Source organism: Psittacula echo (genome assembly GCF_963264785.1).
Source record: "Psittacula echo genome assembly, chromosome: 8".
Taxonomy (NCBI): Eukaryota; Metazoa; Chordata; class Aves; order Psittaciformes; family Psittacidae; genus Psittacula; species Psittacula echo.
The window spans coordinates 298461-325468 of NC_137744.1; the positions used below are offsets into that span (position 1 = coordinate 298461).

At 58.6% G+C, this 27008-nt stretch overlaps 2 protein-coding genes across 18 annotated transcripts; both read right to left on the reverse strand.

The window, feature by feature from the left end:
• Nucleotides 1-160: 160 nt before the first annotated feature.
• Nucleotides 161-4518, reverse strand: LOC308224607 (uncharacterized protein). Of its 4 annotated transcripts, none has more exons than XM_080624734.1 (6): nucleotides 4236-4373; nucleotides 3838-3981; nucleotides 1681-1839; nucleotides 982-1022; nucleotides 623-731; nucleotides 161-301 (listed from the first exon to the last, which is right to left on the reverse strand). In XM_080624734.1, exons 1-6 carry the CDS (start codon nucleotides 4267-4269, stop codon nucleotides 270-272), a joined length of 519 nt encoding a protein of 172 aa, XP_080480860.1. In that variant the 5' UTR covers nucleotides 4270-4373; the 3' UTR covers nucleotides 161-269. The 4 variants fall into 4 exon arrangements, with proteins under 4 accessions (XP_080480860.1, XP_080480858.1, XP_080480859.1 ...); XM_080624732.1 differs by adding an exon at nucleotides 4392-4518 and having other exon boundaries at nucleotides 187-731; nucleotides 4236-4297; XM_080624733.1 differs by having other exon boundaries at nucleotides 187-728.
• Nucleotides 4465-24211, reverse strand: FAAH2 (fatty acid amide hydrolase 2). Of its 14 annotated transcripts, none has more exons than XM_080624728.1 (12): nucleotides 21788-24211; nucleotides 21571-21653; nucleotides 21153-21286; nucleotides 20732-20941; nucleotides 20202-20321; nucleotides 19725-19860; nucleotides 18805-18922; nucleotides 18351-18470; nucleotides 17307-17418; nucleotides 16607-16801; nucleotides 13894-15920; nucleotides 12527-13629 (listed from the first exon to the last, which is right to left on the reverse strand). In XM_080624728.1, exons 1-11 carry the CDS (start codon nucleotides 21977-21979, stop codon nucleotides 15745-15747), a joined length of 1596 nt encoding a protein of 531 aa, XP_080480854.1. In that variant the 5' UTR covers nucleotides 21980-24211; the 3' UTR covers nucleotides 12527-13629; nucleotides 13894-15744. The 14 variants fall into 14 exon arrangements, with proteins under 14 accessions (XP_080480844.1, XP_080480853.1, XP_080480849.1 ...); XM_080624729.1 differs by lacking the exon at nucleotides 12527-13629 and adding an exon at nucleotides 13780-13796; XM_080624718.1 differs by lacking the exons at nucleotides 16607-16801; nucleotides 17307-17418; nucleotides 18351-18470; ... (5 more) ...; nucleotides 21571-21653; nucleotides 21788-24211 and adding exons at nucleotides 4465-4599; nucleotides 5150-5261; nucleotides 7557-7774; ... (4 more) ...; nucleotides 11185-11360; nucleotides 11898-12018 and having other exon boundaries at nucleotides 12422-13629; nucleotides 13894-15738.
• Between the last annotated feature and the right edge of the window lie 2797 nt (nucleotides 24212-27008).

Genomic DNA, 27008 nt, shown 5'->3' on the forward strand with positions numbered 1-27008 from the left:
GCCAGGCCACAGTGGCAGTTCTGCCTTGCCAGGAGTCCTGAAGGGCTGCTTTGTGGGAGAAGCACTGTCTGTCCTGCATCCTTTATCCTCATGGCACTCTTCCCCCGCCCCACAACACCCCTCCTCTGCTGCAGACCCTCCCTGCTTTCCCACAGGGGACCAGAGCCCTTTCACAGCTCAGTGCAATCAGTCAAGCAGGGTCGGATGTGGATGGAAGGCGCTGGGATCATGGCGGCAGGATGCAGCTGGCAGAGCTCCTCCTGAAACCCTCACTTGGTGACACAGTATTTCCAGAAGCAAGCTGGGAGGGAAGGAAAAGAACCCATGCAAGGGGATGCGGCAGCACTTGGCTACAGCTGGAAAGTTAAAAGGAAGGGAGATGTCCATCTCTTCTCCCAGGCTCTCTGGCTTTGAAGTCAGTTCTAGGAGCACAGCCTGGGAGCTGAATGCCTCAGTTCACATCACGGGCACCCTCTACCCCAAGTCATGAGCATCTCCACGCCAAGCCCGGCCCCTCCTTGCCATGGCCTCTTTGCAGGTTGTCCTGGGTTCAGCTTAAACCACGACACAGGTCAGTGCAGGTGGGCTGGGTTCCAGGACCTGCTGGGTGCTGGGCACTCACCTCTCTTGTTGGGCTGTGGAGGGGCCTGGTCTGTCTGGGCAAACCCCTGGCTCTGGAGATCGCCCATGGCCACCATCTTCCAGACTAATGCCTCAAGGTCTTCACCCTGCTGTGGCACAGCAGCCCCATCACCCGTGTGCGGCGCCCATGTGGCAAAAGCAGCCCCAAAGCCCTGTCCCCTCACTGCTGGACCAGTGAGGGAAGCAGTGCCAGTCCCCAAGTGGGGAGGCCTCAGTCCCCAGTGGTGGCCAGCAGTGATGGGGTCTGCAGGTACCCAGTGGAGAGCTGGCCCAAGGGAGTCCCTTGAGTAGCAGTGCTCCCCTGGGCTGCCCCCAAGCCATAGGGGCACCTCCACTCACCAAGGGTCCAGGGACATCCTCCTGGAGAGCGCTTTTCTCTCCTGAAAACAACAACATATGCCATGAGCACAGGGGGCTGTGGATGCAGGGCAGGGGGCAGGGGCCAGGGGAGAAAGGACATGGCACCACCACCTGCTCCTCTCCATCTCCCCTGGGGCATGTAGCCTTCAGCACTCCTTCCTCCTGGATGCAACCCCTCGTCTATCCAAGACCATCCTGGTGCCCCCACACCAGCCCCATAGAATCATAGAATAGTTAGGGTTGGAAAGGACCTTAAGATCATCCAGTTCCAACCCCCCTGCCATGGGCAGGGACACCCCACACTAAACCATGTCACCCAAGGCCTCATCCAACCTGGCCTTGAACACCGCCAGGGATGGAGCATTCACAACCTCCCTGGGCAACCCATTCCAGTGCCTCACCACCCTCACAGTAAAGAATTTCTTCCTTAGATCCAATCTAAGCTTCCCCTGTTTCAGTTTGAACCCGTTACCCCTTGTCCTGTCACTGCAGTCCCTGATGAACAGTCCATCCCCAGCATCCTTGTAGGCCCCCTTCAGATACTGGAAGGCTGCTCTGAGGTCTCCACGCAGCCTTCTCTTCTCCAGGCTGAACAGCCCCAACTTTCTCAGCCTGTCTTCATACAGGAGGTGCTCCAGTCCCCTGATCATCCAGCTCATCGTGAGCTCTGACACTCACCGTTGCCAGGAGCTGCTCTCTGGTCATGGCTTGCTTCTTCCCGCGGTGCAGGCAGAGCCCGGTTCAGGCTCTTGGATGGCCAGAGTCCTGCTGCAGGCTTGCTCTCAGCCATGAAGCCACCTGCGCCGTCAGCCAGGCTAAAATCTGTTGGCTTGAGGGCTGGGGTGAAGCGAGAGACAGTGACAAGGACAAAGCGGCTCATTGGAGACGGACTTGTTCCCTGCTCAGTGGGATGCAGAGATGGAGAGCCTGAGCATGGTCTGCAGGTCCCAGGAATGGCAGGCAGGTTGTTTGAGGGGGACTAGAGCACATCCCCTCGCCTGGCCATGTGTGCCAGCCTGGGCTAGGAGCCAGAGCACCGCCCATGGCACTGTGAGCATCACCTCAGCAGAGGGGATGGATCCCTTCCCTCGCCTTGCAGTGATGCTCCTCCCAATGCAGTCCGGGACACTGTTGGCTGTCTTTCCTGCAAGGGCACATTGCTGTCTTGTCAACTTGGCATTGACCAGACAGCCCTGGCATGTGCTGGAGCCTGGGGTTGTTCCTCCCCAGGGACAAGACTCAGTGTTTCTCCCTGCTGAACAGCACGAGGTCCCTCTCAGCCCATGTCTCCAGCCTATCCAAGTTCCTCGGGATGGCAGCATGACCCTGTGGTGTTATCAGCCACTTCTCCCAGCTCTGTGCCAACTGCTGAGGGTGCACCCTGTCCCATCTTCCATCATTAACATCTTAATGAAGATGTTAAACAAAGTAATTCCTCTTACCAACCCTTGGGATGCACCACTGGCGACTGGCCTCCAGCTGGACTTTGTGTCATGAATCACAGCCAGCTTTCAATCCCACTTATCTAACCTGGGCTTTGTCACCTCACCTGTGAGGATGCTATGGGAGATAGCGCCACCAGCCAAGGCACACAGCACCCACTGCGTGGCACTGCCTCCAGCATGGCTGCAGCAGGCAGTGGAGAAGGTCCTCATCAGCCACCAGCATCCCCCCTGCCACTAAAGTCCCTTCTGAGGGCAGCTCCAAGCACCCCTGACTGGCCTCTCTTAGCCGGAGAGGGTTGAGCCCAGATCCTGGTGTCTCAGGTAGCACCTCAGGTGGGCACAAGCAGGAATCTCCCGGGGGTGAGTCTGTCCCGTGGCAGTCTGTCTGCGCTGCTCTGAGGAGAGGGGTAATTTAAGGTCACCACAAAACCAGTCATTAGACACATGGCTACAACTCAGGCAGCAAGTCCCTTGCTGTCTGAGTGTATTTAACTGGAAACCAGCTGGTGTGTCGGGGCTTTCCAGCATCTTACTCTTTGACCCATCCCTCCTTCAGTGCCCATCTGTGCACAGCCAGCAGGAAGCTCCTCCAAGCTCCAGGAGCTGAGCAATCCCAAGGACTTGGCCTTGAATTCCCTTTGCCTCAGACATGCGGTCAGGCTGCTGAAGCTCTGGAAGTCCCCCTGAGTCAGCCAAGAGCAGCCCCTGGGCAGCCACCAGCGCCACTCCAGGGCCACTTGCAGAAGCGGATCACGGGGCTGAGGTCACACTGTCCTTCGGGACTCAAGCTCTGCCCAAGCTGCAGCGAAGCCCCAGCACATGCTGCAGTCAGCCGGTGTCATGGCACCAGGTCTCACGGCTGGTGGGGAAGCTGGTACCAGCCCTGTGACATGAGGAGAGCTCACCCAGTCCCTCCCAGGTCACCCAGTGTGCACCCCTTGCTCTGCACATGAGCTGCAGTTCCCTCACCTCCTGCAGGGTGTCAGAAGAAAACCGAGCCGAAAGGATGCTTTTTACGCCCCAGCCTGGCTGATCTCCAGGGAAACGTTGTCTGTCACCCCAGCGTACCTGAACACATCACCCAAACTCTGCCGTGCACAGATCACAACAGCCAAAGCAATCCCTTGGGTACAGGATGGTCTTCTGTCCAACCTGGTCATGCTACGAATGGGTTTAACCCTGCTGGCCGTACACTGCTCCTAAGAGCACTGGAGAAATGCCTCCCCAGGCAGAAGGTGTTTCTGCCCAAGGGAAGAAGGGGGAAGCTGCACCACTGTGCATGTCTGCAGAAGCCAAGCCTCCATGAAACACTGGATAGGAGACAGTGTTCAGTGCCAGCCACAACGTGGTGCACAGCGACAAATCCCACCCAGCTTTCAGGTGTCCTTACCTTGGGCTCTGTCGCTCTCAGGGTAGGCAGGGTAAGCACCGGTGCAGCAAGCCCCCAGCAGTAGTGCCAAGGTGACAACCATCCTCTGGGGATGCATCTCCTCTCCTTCTCCAAGCCTAGTAAAGGTCCTAGTTTCCTGGGAGTCTGCAAGTGAGGAAGTCAAGGTGGTTCTCTTTTATGTCCTCCACCTCTCTGCAATCGATCTGCTTTCATCAGGAGGGTTGCCTTTGCTGCTGGGCTGGCCATCCATCCTGATGACAGGCGACAACTGTCCCTGCTCTCTATCCTGATGATGGGGGATGACTGGCCCTGCGCTCCCCCCACTTTGATCTCTGCCACTCTAGAATGAGGATGTTTGATAAATGCTTGACTGGGTTTTCACAAGCTCCACTGCTTACCATGGCTGTGCTGTGCTGGGGGACGAAGTGCCATGGGAGCCTTAACTATGGACAGGTTGGGTCTGGAGGAGGATCAGAAGAGAGCGCGAGGCCGATATCTGGACAAAACGTGGATCCACACTTCCTTTTTACATGATCTTCCTCCCCAAGAGTTACCATGCTTCCTGCTCCTTTCACATCTCATGGCAACAGGAGAGCAGTGGCAAAGTCTTTGTCCACCTGAGGATCCTCAGGGGGTGCCCAAGTTCCTGATGGCAGAACCCAGCAAGGGACAAGGCTCACCCTCTGCAGCCAGCAGCTATAGATCAGCTCAGAGCCAGTGTTGGAGTCTGGTTAGTTTGGGCCTAAACACCCATTTTAATTTCTGCAAAAGAAAAGGGAGTCAGGGATGGAGGCCTTGCAGCCACAGCAATGACCATGAGGCAAGGTCATGAAAAATGGCTTTCCTGAGAGATTAACGCATCCTCCCTAAAGATGTGGGTACAGAGCAGACCCCACATGCTCCACATGTCATCAGGGACCTGGCCCAGCTCTCCCATGTCCAGGTTTCTCCAGTTCCCATCTGAGACCCCATCTTATTCACAAGCTTCACTTTCAACTGACTTTATTGTCAGCAAACTGGAATAGATTATAGTGAAATCTCTGCCTAGAAGGCGTAATTCAGAGAAAGCCTGTGGAAACTGCTCTCTTTGGTGGCCTCAGCCAGGCCACCATTGCTATGACAGCAGCTTGCACCCTTGCTCATAAAGTGCCATGCTTCCTGAGACCAGCAAGGAAGAGTCTAGCAGACACAAGAGGATTTCACGCTCTCAGGAGCTGAAAATCAACCTTGGGTGTTATTCCTGGCAAAACAGTTTGCTTGGTGCTCTTTCCTATCCACACCAAGGCTGGGACTTGGCCAGGCTGAGCAGTACCTGCTTCAGAGGTGCCAAGAGGAAAGTCCCTTTGAAATCTCGGTAGGAGATCCATATTCCTCCATCTCTTGTGTCCTCTCCTTGTGTGGGGTGGAACATCATGGAGTCTTTCCTGTGGATCATTGGAGAGGATGCTTGGGAACCTGAGCATCTGTCTGTTAAACACTAGGCTGACCACTGCCCTGCTGACCACAGAACAGAGACATGGCAGTGCCTGCATGCCCAGGCACAGGCTCTCATTTTTCATGGAATGGTTGAAGGCGCATTGACAGGAGATCATTACTTCTGTCTGCCAACCCCTGCCTGTCAGGCACGGATCAGACCGGGAGATGGATCAGGTGAAGCGTTCATCCATCCTGCCTGGGCGGACTGCTCAGCTGAGACCTTTCTCCTAACAGAAATCCATACCTAGCCTATTTTCTAGCTGCTTCCATCCCCTGGATGTCAGTTTCATGTCATGTAATGAAAAGTCATGGAGACAGGGTCATTGCTTCAGCTCTCAGGACACATGCAGGAGGCACGGCCTGGAGAGGGGCAACACAGGGAGAAAGCCTGGATACCCTGCCGAATTCACACGTGCATCACAAGAGATGATGTGCCCACAGCCCAGAGGGCAGCTCTGCTTGTGCTGTGCATCACCTGGAGCATGAGCTGTCTGTGTGGGCAGAGAGCTGCAGAGCAGTGCGCCCACAGCAGCATGGGGGCACAAGGACGGCACCGAGCTGTGACGCCAGCCCATTCCTTGTCCACAGGCCAGAGATCCCCTGACATATGCATCAGGAAGATGGGGAGCACAAGGACCAGCCATATCTCACGGGCCCTGCCTGGGAAGAGCTGGGACAAACTGTCGGCCTTCTCCATCCAACATTCTTCCTGTGGAGCAAGGGCAGCTGGTGACAAGCTGGTGACACACAGCTCCTTCAGCAGAGTGCACATGGCACCTCCTGGATGCAGACACATGCAGGAAGCAGGCATGGGCATTCCCAGGCCAGCATGTGCAGCGGAAGCAGTTTTGCAGCCTCCCAGCCCCAGAGCTTGGCCTGAGACACTGCTCTCTGCCTCCCATGGCTTTCAAAGACAAATAGGGACCTTCCTTTGTCCTGGCAGCCTGCAAAATAGTAGACCTTAATTTCCCTGCATCCTTTCAGGAGCTGCCACATCCCTTGGGTTTGTTGGGTGCCATTTCCCCTGCGGTGGCTGCAAAAGTCCCATTAGCCCCAACACAGCCATTTTCCACTCTCCAATAGTTTTATAGGCTGGCAGCTGTCTGAGAATCAGTAATAAGAAATACCCCCTTGCATAGCCCTAACCCCGCTGTGCCTAATACAGAGCTGTTTACAGCTGCATTCCTCTCATCACTTTGATCTGGGACAGGCAGAAGCTGAGAGCAGAGCAGCCGGGAGCAGCCTATTGATCGCGGTGAGTCAGAGCTTTCACAAACCTCCGCAGTCAGCGCTCGGCACCGCTCTGCGGCCGCCGGCCTGAGGCAGCACCAGGAACAGCCCCGACCCCGGAGGGAGAGTGGGAGCCGGGTGCGTGCTCGCGCCCGAGCACTGTGGCAGCAACGGAGGGGCCCAGCCAGGAGTCCTGCTGCACTAGTTTGGCTGGGACCTGCCCCTGGACCCGGCTCCAACCCCTGCAGTGAGCATCACGTCTTCTTGCTGCGGCTTGGCAGAGCCACTCACGCATCCGAGGTGAAACAAAAACCCTCTCTGACATCCACTCGGAAACTTCAGCTGCTGAAATGCCACCTTGAAATGTCATGTTTGCCTTTTTTCCCCCTGCATGCACATCACTGTTTCATACAGAACTGGAACGCAGAGTCCCTGCTGCTAGTGAGTAACTTGCCTGAATCACCCGTGGGGATCCAAGCGCTGCAGCTCAGACCAGAGCTCGTTGCTTTTACCTTGAAGGTCCTGGCAGGATGCTACAAAAGCATTGGCTGTGCCCCGGCCCAAACTTGGCATCCAGCAGCTGCCCTGCCACACGCAGTGACCGTCAGGAGCGGTGCTGGAGCTGGAGCCGTTTTCAGCCCATCACAGAGAGAGAGTGAAACAAATTACAGAAACTTAGAGCCTTGTTTCAGCTAAGCCTGTGAGGAACTTGGCTGGCAGCAAACAGCTTGTGGTGATAGCACCTGTGCTCCTTCCAGCAGCTCCTGGGACAACCTCCTTCCTGTTGTCAAAATGCAGCCCAACCTATTTAATACACCACATCTCCCCACGTGCCTGTGGGTCAACCCACCTGGCTGGACACCCACTGCCCCCCAGCGCCATTCTATCCCTCCCCTCCTCAGATGGACAGGGAAGAGATAATACAACGAATGGCTCTTGGGCTGGGATAAGCACCATGCTGCCTGGCACTTGGAAGAGGGTTTCCCTTGCCACAGGCACAGCTTCAAACTCACCCCGAGACAACTGCAGGGCAGGGCTTCTCGGAAGAAACCTGTCCCAGTGCTGGCAGGCAGGATCAGAAACCAGCCCAGCAGTTTATAGCTGGAGATCCAGCCTTTTCCCACACAACAGCTGCATACAGACCAGCTGCAGGTGCAGTTTTCTCCCAGAGAAACCCCAAAATACTCTTGGTACCTCTTCCAGATGCTTCTCAGGCAGGGCAGTGGTGGTTCTGTAACACACAAAGAACAAGGAGGGGAGCCAGTTTTCCATAGCAAATTAATGTCATTTAAAAGCCAGCTCCACTGCACCGTCAGGATTTTCAGACAAGTAAAAGAAAATGAAAGACCTACTCTTTCAGTAGAGTTTTCTACGTGAGTAAAGACATAAATCTGCATTAATATATATACTGTACACACACATACACACATGTAGATGGATAAACAGATAAAAGTCTCAAGCTTCAGCTTTGGGATGTATTCCTTATGCTTTGGTTCAGGAGCACCAAAACCACAGAGGGCAGCTCTGAAGATCCCGACACCACCAGCTCATGGCAGCCTGTACCTGCCCCAGGAGCTGCCGCGGCTCTGGCTCCACGGGCACGGGCAGATCTGAGCCACCTCGAGCTCTATCGATGCCGTGACCAAGGACACAGCTGCTACCGCTCCCAGGCAGCCGGGGGACGCGGCTCGTAGCCGCAGGCAGCGGCTCGCGGCAGGCAGGGGCTGGGTGCACCCGCCACTGCCTGCTCTGGGGCATCCTCCTGCCCGCTGCCGTCACCTGCCTGCGGAGCAGCCCCACAGCCACGCAGGGGCTGGTGGGTGGAGGCGAACTGCCCCGCATTCTCCTCCTCCTCCTTCTCGCTGGCTGGCAGCTTCACGGAGTTGAGCGGTACCCAGCGCCCTGCCAGGCCAAGCCTCTCCCACTCATACTCCGGACTGGGGCTCCTGCCTGGTCTGGGCAGGGGAAGGCAGCTGCCTGCTTCAGGGGCTGGGCACTGGCATTTAGAATAGAGCGGGGGGTGCAGGGAGAGCAATGTCTTGGATGTCTGGTATTCCCTGTCACCTGTGTAGCCGTCTCCTGCCAGTCCCACTGGCATCGGCTGCTCCAGCACATCACCGCCACTACGCGTCTCCCCATCCTCCTCCAGCGGCAGCGAGACTTGGCAGCCCAAGACCTGCCCCAGCACCGGATGCAAGGCACAGGATGGGTCTCTTCCCTCCGGGCAGTCCGGCCCAAACCCGTTGGCACAATAGCCACTCGTGTTCTGGGAAAGGCTTTCCGTGAGGAGCTGCTGGGCTGTGGATGTCTGCTCGGCTGCAGGCGGCCCATGGGAGCAGGGAACAGGCAGCAGGAGCAGGGCGACGGAGTCCTGCTGGGGCTCTAGGGTGGGCGCCCTAATGGTCATGCTCAGCTCCCCGTTCAGGAGACCCTGCTGGGAAACAGTTAGCGTCAGCCTCAGCCTGCAGGGACTGCGCTGGGCCACAGGTCCTGTCACGCTGCTGCTCCCAAGCTACGCCCCAGCTGCCAGAGGCCATGGGAGACTTCTCACCTGCCTGGGGACACAAGCAATCTCTGCACAGAAGCCAGGGAGAACAGGAAAGCAAAGGGTTGGACAACGGTTTTGGTGATGCAGGAGGTGCAGGGAAAGGAGGTGCTGAGCCCCTCGGAAGTGCAGGGAACCCTGACTCAGCCACGGCACACAGGGGCAGAGGGAGGAGCACTCTTCACTCACAAGTGTTTTCGGGAGGTGGGTCTCCAAGGAGCTGGGGAAGAGAAGCCGCAGGAGGAAGCAGAGGCCGGACACAGTCAGCAGCAGGAAGATGCCACTCAGGACAACAAGGAGGACCCAGGGAAAGCCTGTGAGGAAGTTACAACAGGCTGAGGGGTGGAAAGATCCTATCCCGCATCCCACCCAGCAAGCATCCCCCTAGCCTGCTCTATGCTTGCATCTCCCCAGAGCTCCTGTGGCAGGCTGTTGAGAAGATGCGGGGCAAGCCCAAGGGGGACAGCAAGAGAACAACTCTTTTCCCTGCCCATGGCAGGGGGGTTGGAACTAGATGATTTTAAGGTCCTTTCCAACCCTAACTATTCTGATTCTATGATTCTATCTCCCATACAAAGATCCTCACAGGGCCACCAACCCAGCCGGAGTGGCTGGGGGGTGGGTGACCCACAGCTCCACACATGCCCATGCCACAAGCAGGACCCCAGATGAGCTGGTGAGAGGTCCCACCTGCGGTGCCCGTGGCAGTCATCATGCACTGCTTGGCCTCACGGCTCCGCTCCTGGGACATGTCCGCAGCCACCGTCTGGACGCAGTACCGTGTGCTGGGCTTCAGGTCCCTGAAGGTGCATGGAGCTTTCTCCCCGCTCCGTCTACAGGCCACCTGCAAGCAGAAGGGGTGTGTGGCTGAGCTAGCTGGAAGTGGGGTCTGGGCACTGCTCCACTTGGCACCCGACTTGCCCAACCCCACGACGTACCTCCTGGACCAGCATGTCCCCTTCGTACAGGTGCAGCTTGTACCACAGCTTCAGCAGCACTCGGTCAACGGGCTTCTGGGAGCCAGTTTTCCTTCGATAGGGAGTGAGCGGCATGATGATATTGACTCTGAGGATGTCACCGTGGAGCAGCCAGGACAACCTGGGGGGTCCCACAATGGCTGTAGGGAGGGGAAGAGGAAAATGAAAATCCCCAAAACAGAAGGCAGCATCTTGTTTCCCTAGAAATGATGTTTTTCTGTTTGACATCCTTCTCCCAGCACACAGAAACCTCCTCAGACCTGGCCTGATGGCACTTTGTGCTGTGACTGAAACAAGCTCACCACCACATCTTTGTGATGCTCAGCGTGTCTCTGGTCACACCAGCACAGGCCATGGCTGAGCTGCTCCTTGCTGCTGAGTGCCTCATCTTGAGCCATCAGATGATAGTTGGAGACTCACTGTGGAGTACACCAACAGTTCTTCCAACAAAGTGCAGCTGTTTCCATGGCAGCTGGGTGCAGAAGGGATGGAAAAGCAGCCACCCTATATCCCATGTCAGCTGCTCACACATTCTGTTCACTGTGAGAACCCCCTGTGGGAAGGTCTTTAAGTTTTTCTTCCTCCAAAACACAGGCAGGCTTTTTGTCCAGGACAGCCAGCCTGTGACTGAGAAGAGGCACGTGCTGGCACCTCACACACAGCCGTGGCAGACAATGCTGGAGGGACAACTCCTCCCCTCCCCAGCCTGTGCCAGCATCACATGCTGGAACGCCCAGCACCTCCCAGAGCCATGGCAGGGACAAACAGGGGATGCTTTTATAAGGCAAAGCCTGGGAAGGATCGTCCTTCCTACCCCATCTTGCTGCATCCTGCACAGACCCAAATTCTCACAGTGCCTCAGTGGCCTGGGGCCTCCCATCCATGGTCATCACCTCACTGTGCCTCATCTTCTGTCCCCTTGCCCTTCACCTAGCCCTTCTCCAGCAGTGCAGCTCCTATCCCCTTGCATGGTCAGGGCTCTTGGCACTTTTCCCACCAGTATCCTCATTTGATTTCCCACCATGTCCCACCAGCCCTCTCCAAGGCCCCCTCTCCCCATCGGTCCCTTGGGAAGAGCAGGAGCCCAGCTGAGTGAGGGAGCTCCTTACTGGTCCTTACTGTCTCTGTAGAGCTGCAGCTCGCGGGAGTAGGCCCACTCAGAATGCTTGCCTCCAGCTACCGCTCTCACCCGTGCCCAGTAGATGTCATGGATCTTGTCAAAATACAGCTCACACACCCAGGAGGGGCCGGTGCTGTTTCCCCAGCAGGCACCTGCATCGGTCCATTGGGAGGTTCTGCCCATGGAGAGAATGCAGGGATGTCTCCTTTCCAGCAGCTTGTTAGCCAAAAAGGAAGGCTGCCCATCCCATCTGAGGAGGAAGCATGGCAGAGCACCGACACCGGCCAGCAGCATCCTGGGCTGCATTAGGAACAGGCTTATCAAAATGACGCAGTAAAGAAGATGGAGACTTCTCAGTGCTGCCCAATGAAAGGACAAGAGGCAGCAGGCACAGGAATTTTGCTAAACAGGAATTCTGTTTAGGCATATGGGAAAAACAAACAAACAAACAAAAAAATCAACCCAAACCCCAGTGCAGCCCCTGTTGGGTTTCACTGGGTGGGTGACCAGGAAAGGGAAGAGGTTGCCTGGGCAGGCTGTGGTGGTCAAAGCCCAAAGGACACAGTCCTGAGCTAACCCTGCCCGAGCAGGCCTTGGATGAGCCACGTCCAGAGCTTGCTGCCGGCTCTGCTGTGGGGTCACTCGGGGGTGTTTCCTGCCAGATCCTGACCCCCTGGCTCCAGGGGGCAGCAGGACGAGTCCTTCCACCTACCTCCTCCTCCACTCCACCTGGAATGTGGCCTGGAATGCAGCCCCAGGATCCGGCTCCCACCGCAGGCGCACATGGAAGTTCTGTGCCTCCAGCCTCACATCCCGTGGAGGCAACAGAGCTCCTGGGGAGGGGAGCAGCGGGGTCAGGCAGCGCCACTCCACTCCTCAGCCACTGCACACAGGCATCGGGGGCCTTCCCCCCTCACAGCACCCAGCTTCTGTCCTGCACTGGCAAACACCGACTCCCTGGGCCTAGGCAGTGCTGGCTGTCAGCGCGATGCTCGGCACTTGCACGTGCAAATCCTGCACACCCTGCAGCATCCTGCCAGCAGCGAAAGGCTCTGACACCCCAACGTGGCTGCTGGTGACCCTGGGGTTTTCTTTCCTGTCACACCTTGAAGACCACTCAGTTCTCTCCTCCCTGCAGGTGCCTTCTGTAGGTCTGAGAGTTGTCCCCGTGCATCTTTCCCCACTGCAGCCAAGGCCACCCCCAGATCCCTGTGGCAGCTCCAGACCCCAACCTACCCCTAAGCAGGGTGCAACCAGCCAGGAGCAGGAGCAGTCTCAGTGCAGGGCTCATCCCGCGGCAAGCTGTCCATCTGTCCCCAGCTCTAGGGTGCCAGGCTGGGTGCCAAGGGGAGAGGACTGGCGAGCTGGAGCGGTTCTGCCACCTGCAAACACGTCAGGCAGCCGGAACCTGGGAGCGAAGGAAATGTTTTGTTTCCTGAAGCAGCAGCTGCAGGCACAACTTGAACCAAGTGCCATGGCAGAGTGGCACCCTGAGACGAGTGAAGCAGCAGCAGCAAGGCAGGTGACCCAGGGGCTGCAGTGGCAAGTGTCCTGCAGGGACAGTGGGTACGTGTCCTGCACTGCCACAGCACCCTGCATGTGCCGCAGGACCTTCTGCTGCACCCAGTTGGTGACCCGTGTCTGTTCCTAAAGGCAACGAGAAGTCCCCGGCGCAGACCTAAGTCCATGTGAAGCACAGTGCAGGCTGGTCCCACTGGGCACTGGAGGCATGGCCCCGGGGAGTTGCTGTGGTGGTGCTGCGGTACACTCCTGTCCTGCTTCCTCACCCTTCTCTCCAAAACCTGGCCACTCTCTCCTTACCTGGGCCTTACCTCACCCATCAGCTACCAAGGGATGTTTTTCCCTGCTCTGGTCAGCTACACAGGTAACCTCATACTGTGGGGAAACACGTGCAAAGGCTCTAAGACCACCAATGCCACCCCCTGGTTGTGGGACACATCTCCTGGTGAAGGCACAGTGCCTGGGGCCACCTTCAGAGGCAGCTGGGTGGGAGCATCCCCCTGGCCAGACTGAACATCCATGGGACTGGCTCACTCTCACTTCTTGCCTCTTCCTTTTCCTCTGTTACACTGTCTCTGCACTAACCTGATGACCACATCTGCCTTGGTGGGTGTGCATAAAATGCTCCTGCTTTCTGTTCCTTGTGAGCAGTCAGAGCTGGAAACAAGGGAATGGGCAACTGCAAATTGCTGTCTCCAAGCCCCGAGGAGAGGCCCTGGCAACGCCGGAGCCAAAGCATGGGCAGCGGGTTCATGGCACAAGGCGTCCTGACGGTGCAGCAGGCTCCCAGCAGAGGGCACAGGAAGGACTAGGGGCTCCTAGGACCGCTCCTGAGACTCGTGGAGGTGCAGAGCAGCAGCAAGTCAACTCCCAAGGGAAATGCAGGGACCTGGCTGCCCGCGTGGGCAGGGACAGGGCTGCTCCTGCCATAGGAAAGGCAACACTTTCACAGGAGTGAGGGTGGCTGCAGGATGGTCCCTGCTGACCCCATCACACTTGTCCCCATCCTCTTTAGCCAGGGGGAAGGACCCAGCACCCTCCCCACGTCTCGGTTTCTGTACAGCTATGGTTTTAGCGGCCATCCTGTTGGCTGAAAGGGCGGAGATTAAGCCCCCTCTGCTCTGTGCATCGCTTCCTTCGCCTGCATCCCCCATCGCCACCCCGAAGCAACCAGGGTCCCCCCTTACCTCGGGCCACGCAGCTGCTCATCTGGCCCCTGGGTAACAGGAACCTGTGAGAGTGAACACGGTGACCTCGCCGCCGCCCACCGCGCTGCTAAACAACCGCCCTCAGCTCACAGCCCCGCACCGGCCACTCTCTGCCCGGCTCCCAGAGCGTTGGCTTGAAGCATCATCGCCGTCTGCTCCGCTCCGGGCTCCCTCCCGCACCGTGCTGGGAAGTTGCAGGAGACGTCCCACACGAACAGTTCCGCCCGCGAGGTTCGTGCCCTTTTTCCTGGATCAGCGGTTTTTCTTCCTTCCTTCCTTGTTCTCGGTGTCTCATCTGGCTGCAGGCTCCCGGCGGGCAGGGCTCGGCCGGCTCAGCAGTGCCCTCTGCCAGCGCATGGCGAGACACAGCCTGTGCCCAGCACCCACCTGTGCCCAGCGCCTGCATCCCCCATTGCAGGGACCACGAGTGTCCTGCGGACAGCAGACAGCAGCACAGGGACCTGGCCAGGACCAAGACAGGGTAGGCACAACCCAGGACCCCCCGACAAAGCCAACACTGGGAACAGGCTGGGAACAACACTGAGAACAGCGCTGGAGGCTGGGCACACAGAGCTGGCACCCCACACCCTGCTCTGCCCTGGAGACCCCAAGGAACCCGCACAGAGCTCGACATCACTCTGTGAGCCCCAAGCCTTTGGCAGCCCATGGGGGAAAGAAAGCAGCAGGGACTCTGCTTTGCAAGAGCATAGCTGTGCAACCCCTCTGAGACTAACACAGCCACCACCAGCAGCACGGCCGGAGCTCGCCAGCACCCTCAGCTCTGCTGTAGCCAGGCACACACAAGTCCAGGCATTTCAAACCAAGAGCCCAGCATGGCCAAGTGCCACTCCTGGGGCAGACGCCAACACCTTCACTGCTGCCCCTGTACTGCACCCAGTGCCAGCAGCCTCAACACATCCCGTGGCGCAAGTGGAATCGAGGCCAGTGCCTGGGGGACAGCAGCCCCGCAGGAGGACAACAGCCATGGGGAACAAGGACACACAGCAGCAAACAGGACAGGCTCTTTAATACCACCCTCGCTGAAAACACCTTTCACATGCTGGCAGTCCACTTTCCTGCCTGTGCCTGGGGCAGAGGCCAGGCAGCTCAGGAGGGCAGGGTACGCCGACCAGGCTCAGTGATCCCCTGGGACACAAGGGGGAAGGTGACACATGCAGTACATGCTTCAGCCCTCTCAACACAGAGAGGATCATTTCAAGAGCTCCTCCAGTGCTGCCAAAAGCCCCATGAGCAAAAGCTCCTTCTCCCTTTCCCGCCAGCTACACCCTGGGCAGAGCCTGGCACTATCCACACCACAAAGCGCTGCCATGAGATGCGTGTATGGCTGACACAGCACCCTCAGGCCCTCTCCCTTTTCAGTGCGAGGGCGAGGGTACCCTGTCGCACCTCAGGGAGGCTGCAGGGGCCAGGAAGCCTGCAGTGCGCGCGGGTGCAGTCCCAGCCCTGCGGGCAGGGTAAGGCCAAGGAGGATGGGTGCCCCCAGGGGACCCCGAGGGTGGTGCTGGGTAGTTGTCCCCGAGCAGCACCTCATCTTCCCAGCCTTCAACTCAGCGTCCTCAAAGCAGCAGGTGGAACAGGGATGGGCACTTCCAGGCCCAGGAACACCTTGTCAGCCTCCAGCACCAGAGCTCCGAGGGGCAGTGAGGAGGGAAGGTTTCTCCTCTGGCAGAAAATGCTGCAGGGAGGGGCTGGAGGCACTGCCAGCCACTGCCAGAGGGTGCAGAGACAGGAACAGGCACCAGTGCCTGCCGCCACCTCACTGGGCACCACCGTCTCCGTCCCTGCCTCCTGCAGTGCCAGGGGCCCAGGTTACACTTTCCCAGGTAAAACCCATCCTCCAAAGGCCTCCTCCAGGTACCGGGCTACTGCCAGTGTCAAGTGGTCGTTGTAAGGGGCTGCCACCAGCTGGATGCCCAGCGGCAGCCCCTCGCTGCTCAGGCCCAGTGGGCACTGCGTCACTGGCAAGCCCAGGACATTGAAGATGGCTGGAAGAGAGAAGATCACATCAGAGCAAGCACAACCGGGATGAATCTCTTCTTGCTTTCTTCCACCCCAGCTGCTATCACCCATCACTGGGCTCCTGGGAGCTGGGCTTTGCCAGAGCACTGCAAAACCAAAGGAACATCGCTGGTGTTAACGCAGCATGTTAGCAAACTGCACCCACAGGTGATGACACACTTATGTGACACGTGCTGTGGCATGCCAAGGTCTGCTCTGGGACAGTCCTGCCCCAGGCACTGTCCTTCCATCACTGCAAAGCCAGATGGCATTGCAACACGACCGCATCAAGCTCAGTGGCAGGAAAGCCACACAGAGAGCCCCAAGCTGCACTCCAAGAGGTGCATGTCCAAGAGCTCCCATGTGGCTGCTAAACTCAGCAGCTCTAACAATGTGAGTCCATCCTTCTGGGCAGGGTAAACCCTCACCTCGAGGTCACTCATCAACTGGACCTGCCCCACTGCAACAGCAGCTACAAATGCCACAGAACTGTAAAGCATGAGCATAATTCTTGCCCCATGTTCCGGTGCAGCGAAACACCTCTCTGTGCTGCAACACCCGCTGTCAGGGATGGAAACGCTCTGGCTAGAACAGCAGAGCATGCCATGCTGCAGCAGAGAGGATGTGTGCTGCAGCCCTGCCTGCACCCAGCAGAGCGGTTGGAGCTGCTCACCCGTGTAGGCGAAGTTGAAGGGCATGCATATCGGGGAGTTGTGCCTGGGAGCTACGGTGGGGTGTGAGGGGTAGAGAAGCACCCCATCTGGCCCCAGCAGGGCCTTCATCTCCTCCTGCAGGCTCTTCCCCATGCTCACCAGCTTGGCATTCCCACCAGGGTTGAGTTTCATCAACTTCTCAGTCAGCCCCAGGGCTGCAGGGCAAGGCCATAGGCAGGAACGGAGAGACAGAGCACCATGGTTAAGCAGGCTATGAAGCACACTGTGTGGCCACTCGCAGCATCCCCCGGCCCTCAGTAGAGCCCCCCTCCTCTAGTTCCCCCCTTGCCAGCTCCAGATTGGATTGCCCCTGCTCTGCAGGCAGCATCTCCCCAGCTTTGCCTCAACGCTCACAAGGCAGCAGCACAACTCCCATCAGGGTTCTCTGGTACATGCTGCTACGAAATGAGCCCAGTGCAGACGCCTGGCTGGCTCCCTCTAGGCTGCAGCGGCTCTGGCAGGGCTCACAGCAGGAGCCAGCCCTGCCTGCAGCTCTGTTGTCCTCACTGCTTCTCTCAGGATATTCAATCCCATTTGCCATCACGAACATCAGCCTGAAGCTGCTCCATGTGAACCCCAGAGTCCCCTCCCGGGGCGCTGCAAGGGCTCTGCTTCCATTCAACAACTCGCCTGTCCCAGCACTGGCCCCGGCCTCCTCACCGATAGCTGGCAGAGTGTGGGAAGACATCCCCACGAGCCACTTCACCAGCTCCCACAGCGGCCAGACCGGCTTCCCGTGGTCTCCCAGCAGGTCCGTGAAGAGCTGCGCCTCCTGCAACACAACACAACACCACACCCCACCATGAGCAGCCCAGGCAGCGCGCTGCAGCAAGAACAGGCTGACAGGAGATGGCAAAATTATCCCATTAAACTGTCCCATTATCCCGACGTGAGCTGCTCCCATTGCACACTGGAGCTGCCCGTTGGGAGCATTACATAGCTCCAGCACTCATACAGAGCAGCAGCAGCAGGAGCATCGCTCCATGCCAGGGACAGCAGGAAGGGGACCTTGCTCTGTAGAGAGAGAGCCCCCAAAGCAGCCTCTTTCAGTGCCCCTCCGCTGCCATGATGCAAGGGGTGATGCTCCAGGTAACCATGTCTCCTGGAGGCATTCACTGCTGTTATACGTGGCTGTGGGGTCAGAAAAGAGGAGGCAGAGAGGGGGCAAGGAGCACCCTCCTCACCAAGGCTGACTTGGCTGACATTTCATCTCTGCCTGTGTGGCAGGAACAAACAAGGTACAACACTCCCGGGAGTTTATGCTACAAAACCCTTTTGCATGCACAGAGCGTGGGGCGGCGGCTGCAATTCACCCCCAGGCCTGCTGCTGCAAAGCTGCTTATTCACTGCCTCAGTCCCTGCCTCCTGACGGGCATTAACCCCAGAAGAAACCTCAGGAGACACAGCCTGGAGGCAAGAGCCAGGCAGGATGGTACCTGCTGGGGGACAGCACCTCGCATGGAAAAGGTCAACGTGCCCAATGGCCTCTCCCTCCCTAAGTCACACTGCTCCTCTGCAGGGAGCCACATTGCCATCTCATGGGAAAGCAAAGGGGAAGGGGTGGTGTGGCTTCGGAAGGAGATGGAAGGAGGATGGAGGGACAGAGCAGAGAGAGCACCGGCGCTGGGAAGCCTCAAGCTCTCCACGGCTAGTCCCAACCAGCCAGCTCTTCCCTAGCACCTTCAAACCGTGCCTCTGACACACCTGCCCGTCGCTGTCCTTGGATGACATCATGGCTGACCAGATCTGGAAAGAATACTTCATCTTGTGGATGGCCACGTGCTGGATCTGGACCCCCAGCTCACTCTCAAGGTGCTCCACCACCTAATGGGAGAGGAGGAAGGTTTTGTTTCTGCAAGGATGTGATGTGCTGCGGTCAGCCCATGGGAACTAGGGACAGCAGGGAGCCCAAGGGCAGCTTCTCCCTGCTGTCACGCAGGGGATGCTGCAGCTCCTGCCTGATCCCTCTGCCCTGAGAAGTGGGACCTGCTCTGTCCGGTAACAATGTTGGGGCTCCCCAAGTGCCCTCCCTGCCACCCCTAGCGATGCTCCAGCAGGAGCATCACCCAGACGGCAGCCCTGGAAAAGCCATGGACACACAGGCATCCCTTCATCAGGCGATGTGCTCCAGCAGGAGCCAGCCTCCATTCTCTCCTACCTTCTTTTGGGCCTGCAAGATCTCCTTGTCCACGGGCGAAACAAAGACAGACCCACCGTCATGATCCATGCAGAGGAACCTTATCTTTTCCAGTGACACCTTTTCGTTCAGCCTCAGCCTGAATGAGGGAAGGGAAGAGAACGGCACTTTGCGCACAAATGTGGCCCTGGCTCTCTCTCACCTGCCAGGGCTGCTCACGCAGCGGTTAACGTGTCCTTATGACACCCGATCTGGCCTCAGGCCACCCGGCTCTACCCATCGGGGTGGGAAGGACAGTCCCTGAAGGCACCCAAGCAGCTGCTGCGTGTCACACAGGCACAGCTCACCCGCTGCTCGCTACCTCGTCAGCCCCAGCTAGTCCTGCATATTTGCTGCTGTTCGGAGAATCCTCCTCTCCGAGAATGCACCCTGGGATTACAGACCCTGGCCATGGCCAAGGCTGGGACTGCACCACAAGGGCCATGAGAAACAAAAGTGGTAACAGAGAAAGCAGCCCCGTGCAGGCTGCAGCAAGATGCAGGACCTGCCTGCTCTGCTCCATCTCCACTCTGCTCCTTTCTGGTGCATGCACATAAACAGCTGCTTGGCAGCATGGACTATTGGGAGAACAGGGCCATGGTGTGGGATGGAAAACGCATCATTCAACAACAGGAAAAGCACACATAAGAGCCCAAGGAAAGGCCAATCCCAGGAGGGAAGGGCTGTGCTGAGCAACGCTGGCCAGGGCACCTCACAGGCAAGGTCTTCCTGTAAGGAGGACCCACTGGCCAGAGCTGCCCCAAGTCCTGCTGGAGCCAGGGGGGACGTAACCAATAAGCAACCTAGGTGTCACAGACCTGTTCTTACCCCTGCACTGACCCACTGTGCTGGCCAGAATGCAGCTGAGACCAACTGAGCAGCTTGAAGCAGGAGCAACTTACTTGTCGACGCTAGGGCCAGCCATGACCCTCAGCATGAGCTCCAGGTCCTCTGCATAGCGGCACATGGGCCCCGTGCACAGGAAGCTGGTCCGAACCCCCTGAGCGTTGGGGAACTGGCCATCGTTAGGCACCACTCCTGCAGCAGGGAGGGACACGCTAGGAAGCTGCCATCGAGGAGCATGGGGCAGGGGAAGGCGGAAAAACACTCAGCAGCAGATCCAGGCCTTGGGAAAACATCTCACGCTGAGGATGCAATACCAGAGGTGAAACACCTCCCATGTGCCTGGCGTCCCACCATCAGACAGCTTCCCACTGCCCAAGCCAGGCTGCCCCATGCAAGAACCTGCCTGTTCCCAACAGCAACCCCATCACGGCAAGCACAGGAGTGTTCAGAACAGGTTCCTCCGCACCCTGCATTCCGCCTCCTGGCATTTCTGCTGGGGAGGAAAGCAGAGGAGATCCCTGTGCCCTCTCTACCTGTTGTGGGCTTGTGGCCGAAGATTCCGTTGAAGAAAGCGGGCATTCGGATGCTACCACCGATGTCAGAGCCCACGCCTGTGACAGAGCAGGCGGCTGCCAGGACACAGCCCTCCCCTCCTACATGGGAGAAAGCACAGCAGAAAACACGGGCTTATAGAGCAAAGCAGGAGCGTCTCATGGTGGCTGCTTCCCTTTGCCCACAGATGGGGTGGGAGGTGCCCCAGCTTTAGCCATGTCTGGAGAACAGCTAGGAAACATGTGCCAAAGGGGTTTTCCTGCCAGAGTGCAGCACCAGCATTGCTGTTTGCATGCAGAATAAGGCAGAGCGAGCCCAAGCAATGCTGGGAGTAAAGGCTACGAGGTGCAAAGCAGCTGGACCTCCAAATGGCCCATTGGACTGCTCAGGAAAGAGGCCCACAAGCTGTACAGGAGCCAGTCAGCAAGCCAGAGCAACCTGCAGAGCACTCAGGAGCTCTTCTGCTGCATTTTGCTGTGCCAAGGGACCATGCTGAGGTGCTGGGACTCACCGGAGCTGCCACCCACGATGCGCTGCAGGTCGTAGGGGTTGTTGGTCCGGCCGTAGACCCTGTTGCTGGACTCATACCACATGCAGAGCTCGCTGCAGTTAGTGACACCCAGCGGGATGGCACCAGCCTGCTTCAGCCGCGACACCACCGTGGCATCCGAGGTGGCGACCACATTCCGGCGGTTGACCAAGCCAGACGTGTTGGGCATCCCTGTGGTGCCAGGGTCAGCAGGCAGAGGGAGCCGTCAGGGCCAGGAGGATACAGGAAGCAGGTACCCAGCGAGGGCACCCGCAGCATTTGGGGGCTAAATGTGAGTGCAGGTAAAGGTGGTGAGGACATGGGAAGGGGACCAAGGAAAGGGATGCTGGTTCCCTCCAGGCACCCTGGGGAGTATGTGCCCGAAAAGCAAAGACAAACCCACCGTGCAGAGAAAAGGCCTCCTTGACAGTGATGGGAACCCCCAACAAGGGGAACTTCTCCTCCAGGCAGTCATTGCCAGTGCCCTCCGAAAGCAGCTGGTCGACCTGCCGGGCCTCCTGCAGGGCCTCCTCGAACCTGGAAAGGAGCAGCCAGTGGGGATGCGCCAGCCCCAATGGACAAGCAAGTAGCAGGTGCCTCTGCAGGCAGCAGGCACCAGGGAACAGGAGAGGAACCAGAAGAGGATCCGGGAGCAAGAGAGGAGCCTTCCAGCTCTGCAGGAGCCGCTCGCTCCTGCACCCGGCCGAGCCGCTGCGGGAGCCCCCAGGCTGCTCGGTGCGGAGCAGCACCCTGCCGGGGACGGCAGGGCCTGGTGGAAGGCTGCAGTGGCGATCCGCTCGTCCCTCTGCCCCCGGGCTTACCGGTCCTTAACGACGGCGTTGATGAGGGGGTTGACCTCTCTGATCCTATCCACGTATGCCTCGACCACCTCGATGCACGTCACCTACAACACCGAACGCAGCGCGACCCGCGGTGAGACGCGGGGGCGCTCCGAGGGTCCGGGAGCAGCAGAACGGGCACCGGCCCCGCGCAGGGCCCCTCCCACCCCGCTCCCGCCCGGTCCCGGTCCTGCCGCACCTGGCGCGCGCGGAGCCGCGCCGCGAGCCGCCGCGCGGGCAGCAGCAGCAGCGGGTGGCGCGGTGGCGGGACGGCGCGCGCCGGCGTGGGGCGGGCGGGGCCGGGCGCCACGAGCGCGAGCAGCGCCAGGCAAGCGCGCGACAGCAGCCGCAGCAGCAGCGCGACACACCGCTCCGCGCGCGACAGCGCCATGCCCGCCGGGGGACACGCCCCCGCCGCCGCGGAAGTGACGACATCGCGCCGCGCCGCACGCGCCTCCGTGGCAACCGCGCCGCCGGGACAGGCCTCACCGGTCGGCGCCCCCGGGCAGTCCCAGCGTGGTTCCGACCCGCCGGACCTCGCCTCCCCACCGCAAAGCGCCACCCGGTCGCGCCGTCCCTTCGCATGTCAAACACCGAGCTCCGCGCCCGAGCTTTCCCCTAGTGAACGCGGCCGGTAACGCGAGTTTCAAACAAGCACCGCGGTTTTCCCGTCACTTGATCACGGCTCCTGGAGCTCCGGGGATGATCCCAACCCCCCGGGTTGGAGTTCAGGAGCCGCTGCTTCTAGGGAAACAAGTCACGGCTTCCAGAGCAGCGCCAGAGGTGCCCTGCGGCGCCCCTCGCCTTCCAGAGCTGGCTATGACGTGATCGGTGAGACCCGCCGAGAAGATGGGATCGGCTGCTTGTGAAACCCCTTTACGATGACCCCAAAGGCAGCTGTCAGCATTCACAGGAGCGTGCGCCCCACGGGGTGCTGCGGTGGCCTCTGCCCCATACAGCCTCGGCTGGAAGTGGAAAGGAAGTCATCTTGATAACAGCGCTCGTTTTACAGACTCGTATCTGAGGCTTGGTGCCCGTGGGGAGAGCGGAGCAGCACAGGGGACGCTGCTCTCCCTGACTGCCCTTCCTCCCCTACCCTAGGAAAACAGAGGAGGCTGCTCCGAGGGTCGACCAAGCTCTTCTGCTCCCTAGGCAGGCCCTGCCAGCTGTGAGAGGTGAGGGAGCCCTGTACTCCACAAGGACAAGGGAAACAAGTGCAAAGGTGGGTTCAAAGCTGCTTTTTCCATTTCCCTGGTACTGCTGGAATACCTGTGGCCTTATCTGGATTCTTACGTGGCCTCTGCCTTCCCCCCCCAACACCGAGCGCCCTCAGATTATGACACAGGGACAGGTTGGAAAGGTTTGTGTGTGCCCTCACCCTCCCTGCCACCTGCACATCTGAGGCTTGACAGAGCCCCAGGTCACCTGCTCAGAAGAAACTGTAAGCCAGGGCTTGCTAAAACCCAGCTTGTGACATGTGGCAGCGTCGGCAGTTGCCAGACCTGGCAGTAGGGATGACGAGGCTTCCTCAGGGCTTAGGAGTGCCTTGGGTGCCAGCTGTCCCACAGGTTTCTTCCAGAGCCAGAAGGGTGAAACGTGTCCTCTGGGAGAAGGCAGGGAGGGAACATCCCTCCTAAATGTAATCCCAACGCCACTTCTGCCATTTCTGTCCCCAGTCTCTCGGTGGGTTTGCTGTTTCACCCCCTTGAGTCCTGGCACTTGGCTTCCTCTGCTGCTCAGGAGGTTCAGCAGAGATCTTCCCCCAGCAGCCCCACTTTGGCCTCTTGTTTACTGTGCAAAGTGTCTCCCTTAATCTTTGTCTTCAGCTTGCAAGAACAGAGCTTTGAAACTCAGGCCAGATCAGCTGCCACGTACTTGGCAGGAGCTCCCCGTGTCCCCGCTCATCCCACTGTAACCAGTGCTGCCCAGGCAGCAGCTCTTGCTGTTTGTCATTAGGTTGAGCTGGTGAGCTTCCTGGGATCCAAGCCAGAGCACAGTCACCAGAATCCATGGTAGCCCAGTGGAGCTTCATTTTCATGCAAAATGGAAAAAATGGGATGGAAGGTGCTCTGGAAATGAAGTACTAAGATCTGGAAGCCGGAGGTCAAAAAGACTAAGGCTGCTTTTCAATTACCAGAGCCAACCAAACAGGCAAACACCACACACACACTGATCAACCAGCTCATTCCAATCTGATTAAAAACTGAGCAGCCAAGAGTGAGGAGGTTGGGAATATGCAACACAACTCACACATCCAACCGTCCCACCACCTCATCCTGAGGTGCATCACCTAGCTAGAAGGAAAACATGATTCAGGGCCTTGCATTCCGGGAAGTTATGCCTATCATTATCCCCAGTTGTTGCACTGTTTACCAAAGGCTTAAAACCTCATGAGAGATCGGCAGGAAGGCATTAGGAGCTGCTCCATCAGTAACCACTGCTGAGCCAGGAGCCACAACACAGGCTCAGGAGCTAGGGGAAAGCAGAGAGTGATGCTGATCAACGGTACTGTGTTCTGGTGGCCCTCACCAAGCCACTAAAGCTGTGCTGGCTCTTTTCCCCAACGCAGAAAAAACTCTTTTGTAAAAGTAAGGAAAATGAAGCACAATTCTTCCCTTTGCAAAATGAGTCACTTGGAATTTATCCTTAAAATAAATCTTCAGAAAAAAACAAGTTTTGTGTAGAACAACACCGGGTGGGGGAAAAGGGAAGGGACCTTGAGAGGGTTCTGATTTAAACACAACAACTCAGGTGCTTAAATTCCCAGCTGATCACAGAAAATGCCGGCATTTCCAGGTGGTTCATTGGAGCCTGCTTTTAACCAGCTCCACTGCTGAGGGATGCTGCACTCCTGTCAACTGTCTTATGCTGAGCTTGGCCGGGTTACGCCGCTGTTGGGTACCTCCCTGTTTACCCCAGGGCTGGGGAGAAGGTCTCGGCCATCGCCTTACCCTGCTCTGCAGCAGCACTCGCAGGCCCTGGATTGCACACGGGAAGGTCCCAGGCACACAGGGAAAGGCCTCCAGAGACCCCCAGACTACACGGGATGGCACTTGGCGGCTCCTTGGGCACAGAGAGGGGCACTTGGAGGCCCCTGGGGCACCCGCCGGTTTCTGCAGCCCTCAGCAGAAGCCAAAGTTCTCCCAAGGGTCAGGATAGCCCCAGTGTTTGTGGGGCTCCGGAGCGGAGCTGGGTGCTTTGGGGCTCAGCTCCAGGTCCGCGCCGTGCCGCGCCGTGCCGCGGGAGGTCGCTCCGCCACCGCCGCTCGGCGTTCCCTGCCCCGCCGCGCCGCAGCTGTTCCCGCTGCACAGAGCCAGAGTACAGAGTGTTCACCCCCGCGCTGAGCACAGTGTTTGTGCATGCCTCTGCTCAGACGGCCTGCCTGGCCCGCACCAAGCCTGTGCACGCAGCCCCGGCTGCCGGGGCTTGTGCCATGCTCGCTTCAGGAGCCCAATGGCCTTCCCTGCATGTCCCCACTCCAGAAACCCTTGGGCTCCGTTCCCCCTGCTCCCCACAAGGGGCTTTGGCTGCTGCCCTACAGCCCCTTGGTGCTGAGGGGAGCTGCTGGCCCCTTCGAGGGGCTGGGGGGGGAGCCATGCTTTGCTTCTTTACCCTGGGGAGGTGACACCCACCCCATGACCCTGCTACACCCCTTTCCCACTTGAGCAGGGCTTTGGGGTGCACTTTGAGATTTCCGGAGCAGCTAAGAATCTCCTGGGCTCCAGGGTGCCTCCAGCAGTGTAGAACGCTATTCCTGATAACTGTGCCTCCTCAACACCCTCCTGCTGAGCACCTGCTGATCCTGACCATGTACAACATCATGGGTGGGGTGGGCTGTCTCCAGCACAAGCCAGGGCAGTGGCACGGATAACACTGGTTTCCAGGCTGGCCTGATGGAAGCTCTGTGTCCCTAGGATGTGCCCACTTCCTTCCCTGCCCGAGGGGGCTGTCTGTGCTAGTTCTGCACATCATCAGTTATCTGGGGACAGGCTGGCTCTGCTGCCCTGTGTCATCTCTCGAGCAGCCTATGTAGTCACCAGTCTATGCCTGCACAGCAGCCTCACCCAGATGTGCCATTCCTGCTGTAGCTCCTGCCGATGTCTCCATGGGGAGGGGGAGGAGAGCGCTGCGGGACTGTTTCCCAAGCTCCGGTTGCTCCAGGAGCGCGCTGGCCCGGCCCGGCCCTGCCCGGCCCTTGCGAAACGTGTTGACAAACAGCCCATGGCATGCCCAGCGCCGCAGCCGCCAAGTCCCGGGCGCAGGGAGCACCCGCACCCGCGGGGATTTTCCGTTGCTCTGGCAGCAGATCACCCTGCGGGGGCACTGCCCCAGAACCGCCTCTGCCGCTTGTCCCACCGGCCTCTGCTGGCCCTATGGACCCGCCGTGCAAGGGCAGCCTTGCACAAATCAAGGCAAGGGGTGGTTGGGTTACCTGGGGCATCCTACAGGGCTGGTTGGGGTGCCACTACCCCCTAGGTGACCCAACCACCCACATCTCAACATGGGGCCATTCCTGTGTCCTCAGGTTGTGCTACTACATAAGCTCCCTCCCTCCCTCCCTCCGTCTCTTCCTTCCTCTCTTCCCTCTCTTCCATTCTCTTCCTTTTGCTTTGTTTCTTTTCTCTTTCCTCTCATTCATCCTCTCTTTTGCCACCTCCTGGACATGCCCTTGCTCTCACCCTGGTGCCCCTGTGCCCATCCCTTAGTCACTTGGCTGGCAGCAGCAGGACTGTAGACACTGTGACTCTCCTGCCTGTGGGGAGGCCTGCACAAACCCCATGTGCACGGAAGGGACCCATGGCCAGGGCAGACACCGTCACCCCACCATCCCATGTCCATTAGGGTGGATAAGGTGTGCAGGGAGCAGACGTGCTGTGCTCATGTGTCATCTATATATAACTGCGCTCGCCAGGCACTGGGCCTGTGCTGACCTAAGGACACAGTCAGATCATGGTTTTAATGCAGAGTAATTGCTATTAATACCGAGGTGGTTTTATGTAGGAAGGAGTCAAGCTTTGGGCACACTGCCACTGTGTTGTGCCCACAGGCACCCTGTGGCCCATGTGCAGGGATGTGGTGAATCCCTGCAGCAGAGACAGCACGGGGCAGACCCGGCCTCCATTGGAAGTGTCTGGTGTGGCAGGAGGAGCCCTTTGTGCTTGGGACCATCAGCTCCCCTGCAGCCAGAGCCACCCTGGGGCTGCTCCCCGCTGCCGTACCCAGAGCAGTGATGGTATCTTTGCTGTGGCCTCAGAGATGAAGGAAGATTTCCATTGCTTCTGTGCACAGAAGACTGGCGGTGCCCCAAACACAGATTTTCCCACCAGGTAGAAACAATTCCTAGTTCACAGGTTTCCCCCCAGGGCTCCCATGTGTCCAAGTGCCATCACCTAGAACTGCCTTGGCATTTACGCGCTGTT

What these genes read in the sequence shown, in the direction of transcription:
- FAAH2 (XM_080624716.1), bottom strand. Translation starts at nt 21,979, where the DNA reads ATGGCGCTGTCGCGCGCGGAGCGGTGTGTCGCGCTGCTGCTGCGGCTG. An exon ending in CATCGTGGGTGGCAGCTCCG is followed by an intron (nt 20,322 to 20,731) that starts GTGAGTCCCAGC and finishes TCTCCCATGTAG; the next exon opens with GAGGGGAGGGCTGTGTCCTG. An exon ending in CGGCCACAAGCCCACAACAG is followed by an intron (nt 19,861 to 20,201) that starts GTAGAGAGGGCA and finishes TCCCTGCTGCAG; the next exon opens with GAGTGGTGCCTAACGATGGC.
- LOC308224607 (XM_080624732.1), bottom strand. Translation starts at nt 4,269, where the DNA reads ATGGCACTTCGTCCCCCAGCACAGCACAGCCATG. An exon ending in TGAGAGCGACAGAGCCCAAG is followed by an intron (nt 1,840 to 3,837) that starts GTAAGGACACCT and finishes GCTTCACCCCAG; the next exon opens with CCCTCAAGCCAACAGATTTT. An exon ending in GAGAGCAGCTCCTGGCAACG is followed by an intron (nt 1,023 to 1,680) that starts GTGAGTGTCAGA and finishes TGTTGTTTTCAG; the next exon opens with GAGAGAAAAGCGCTCTCCAG.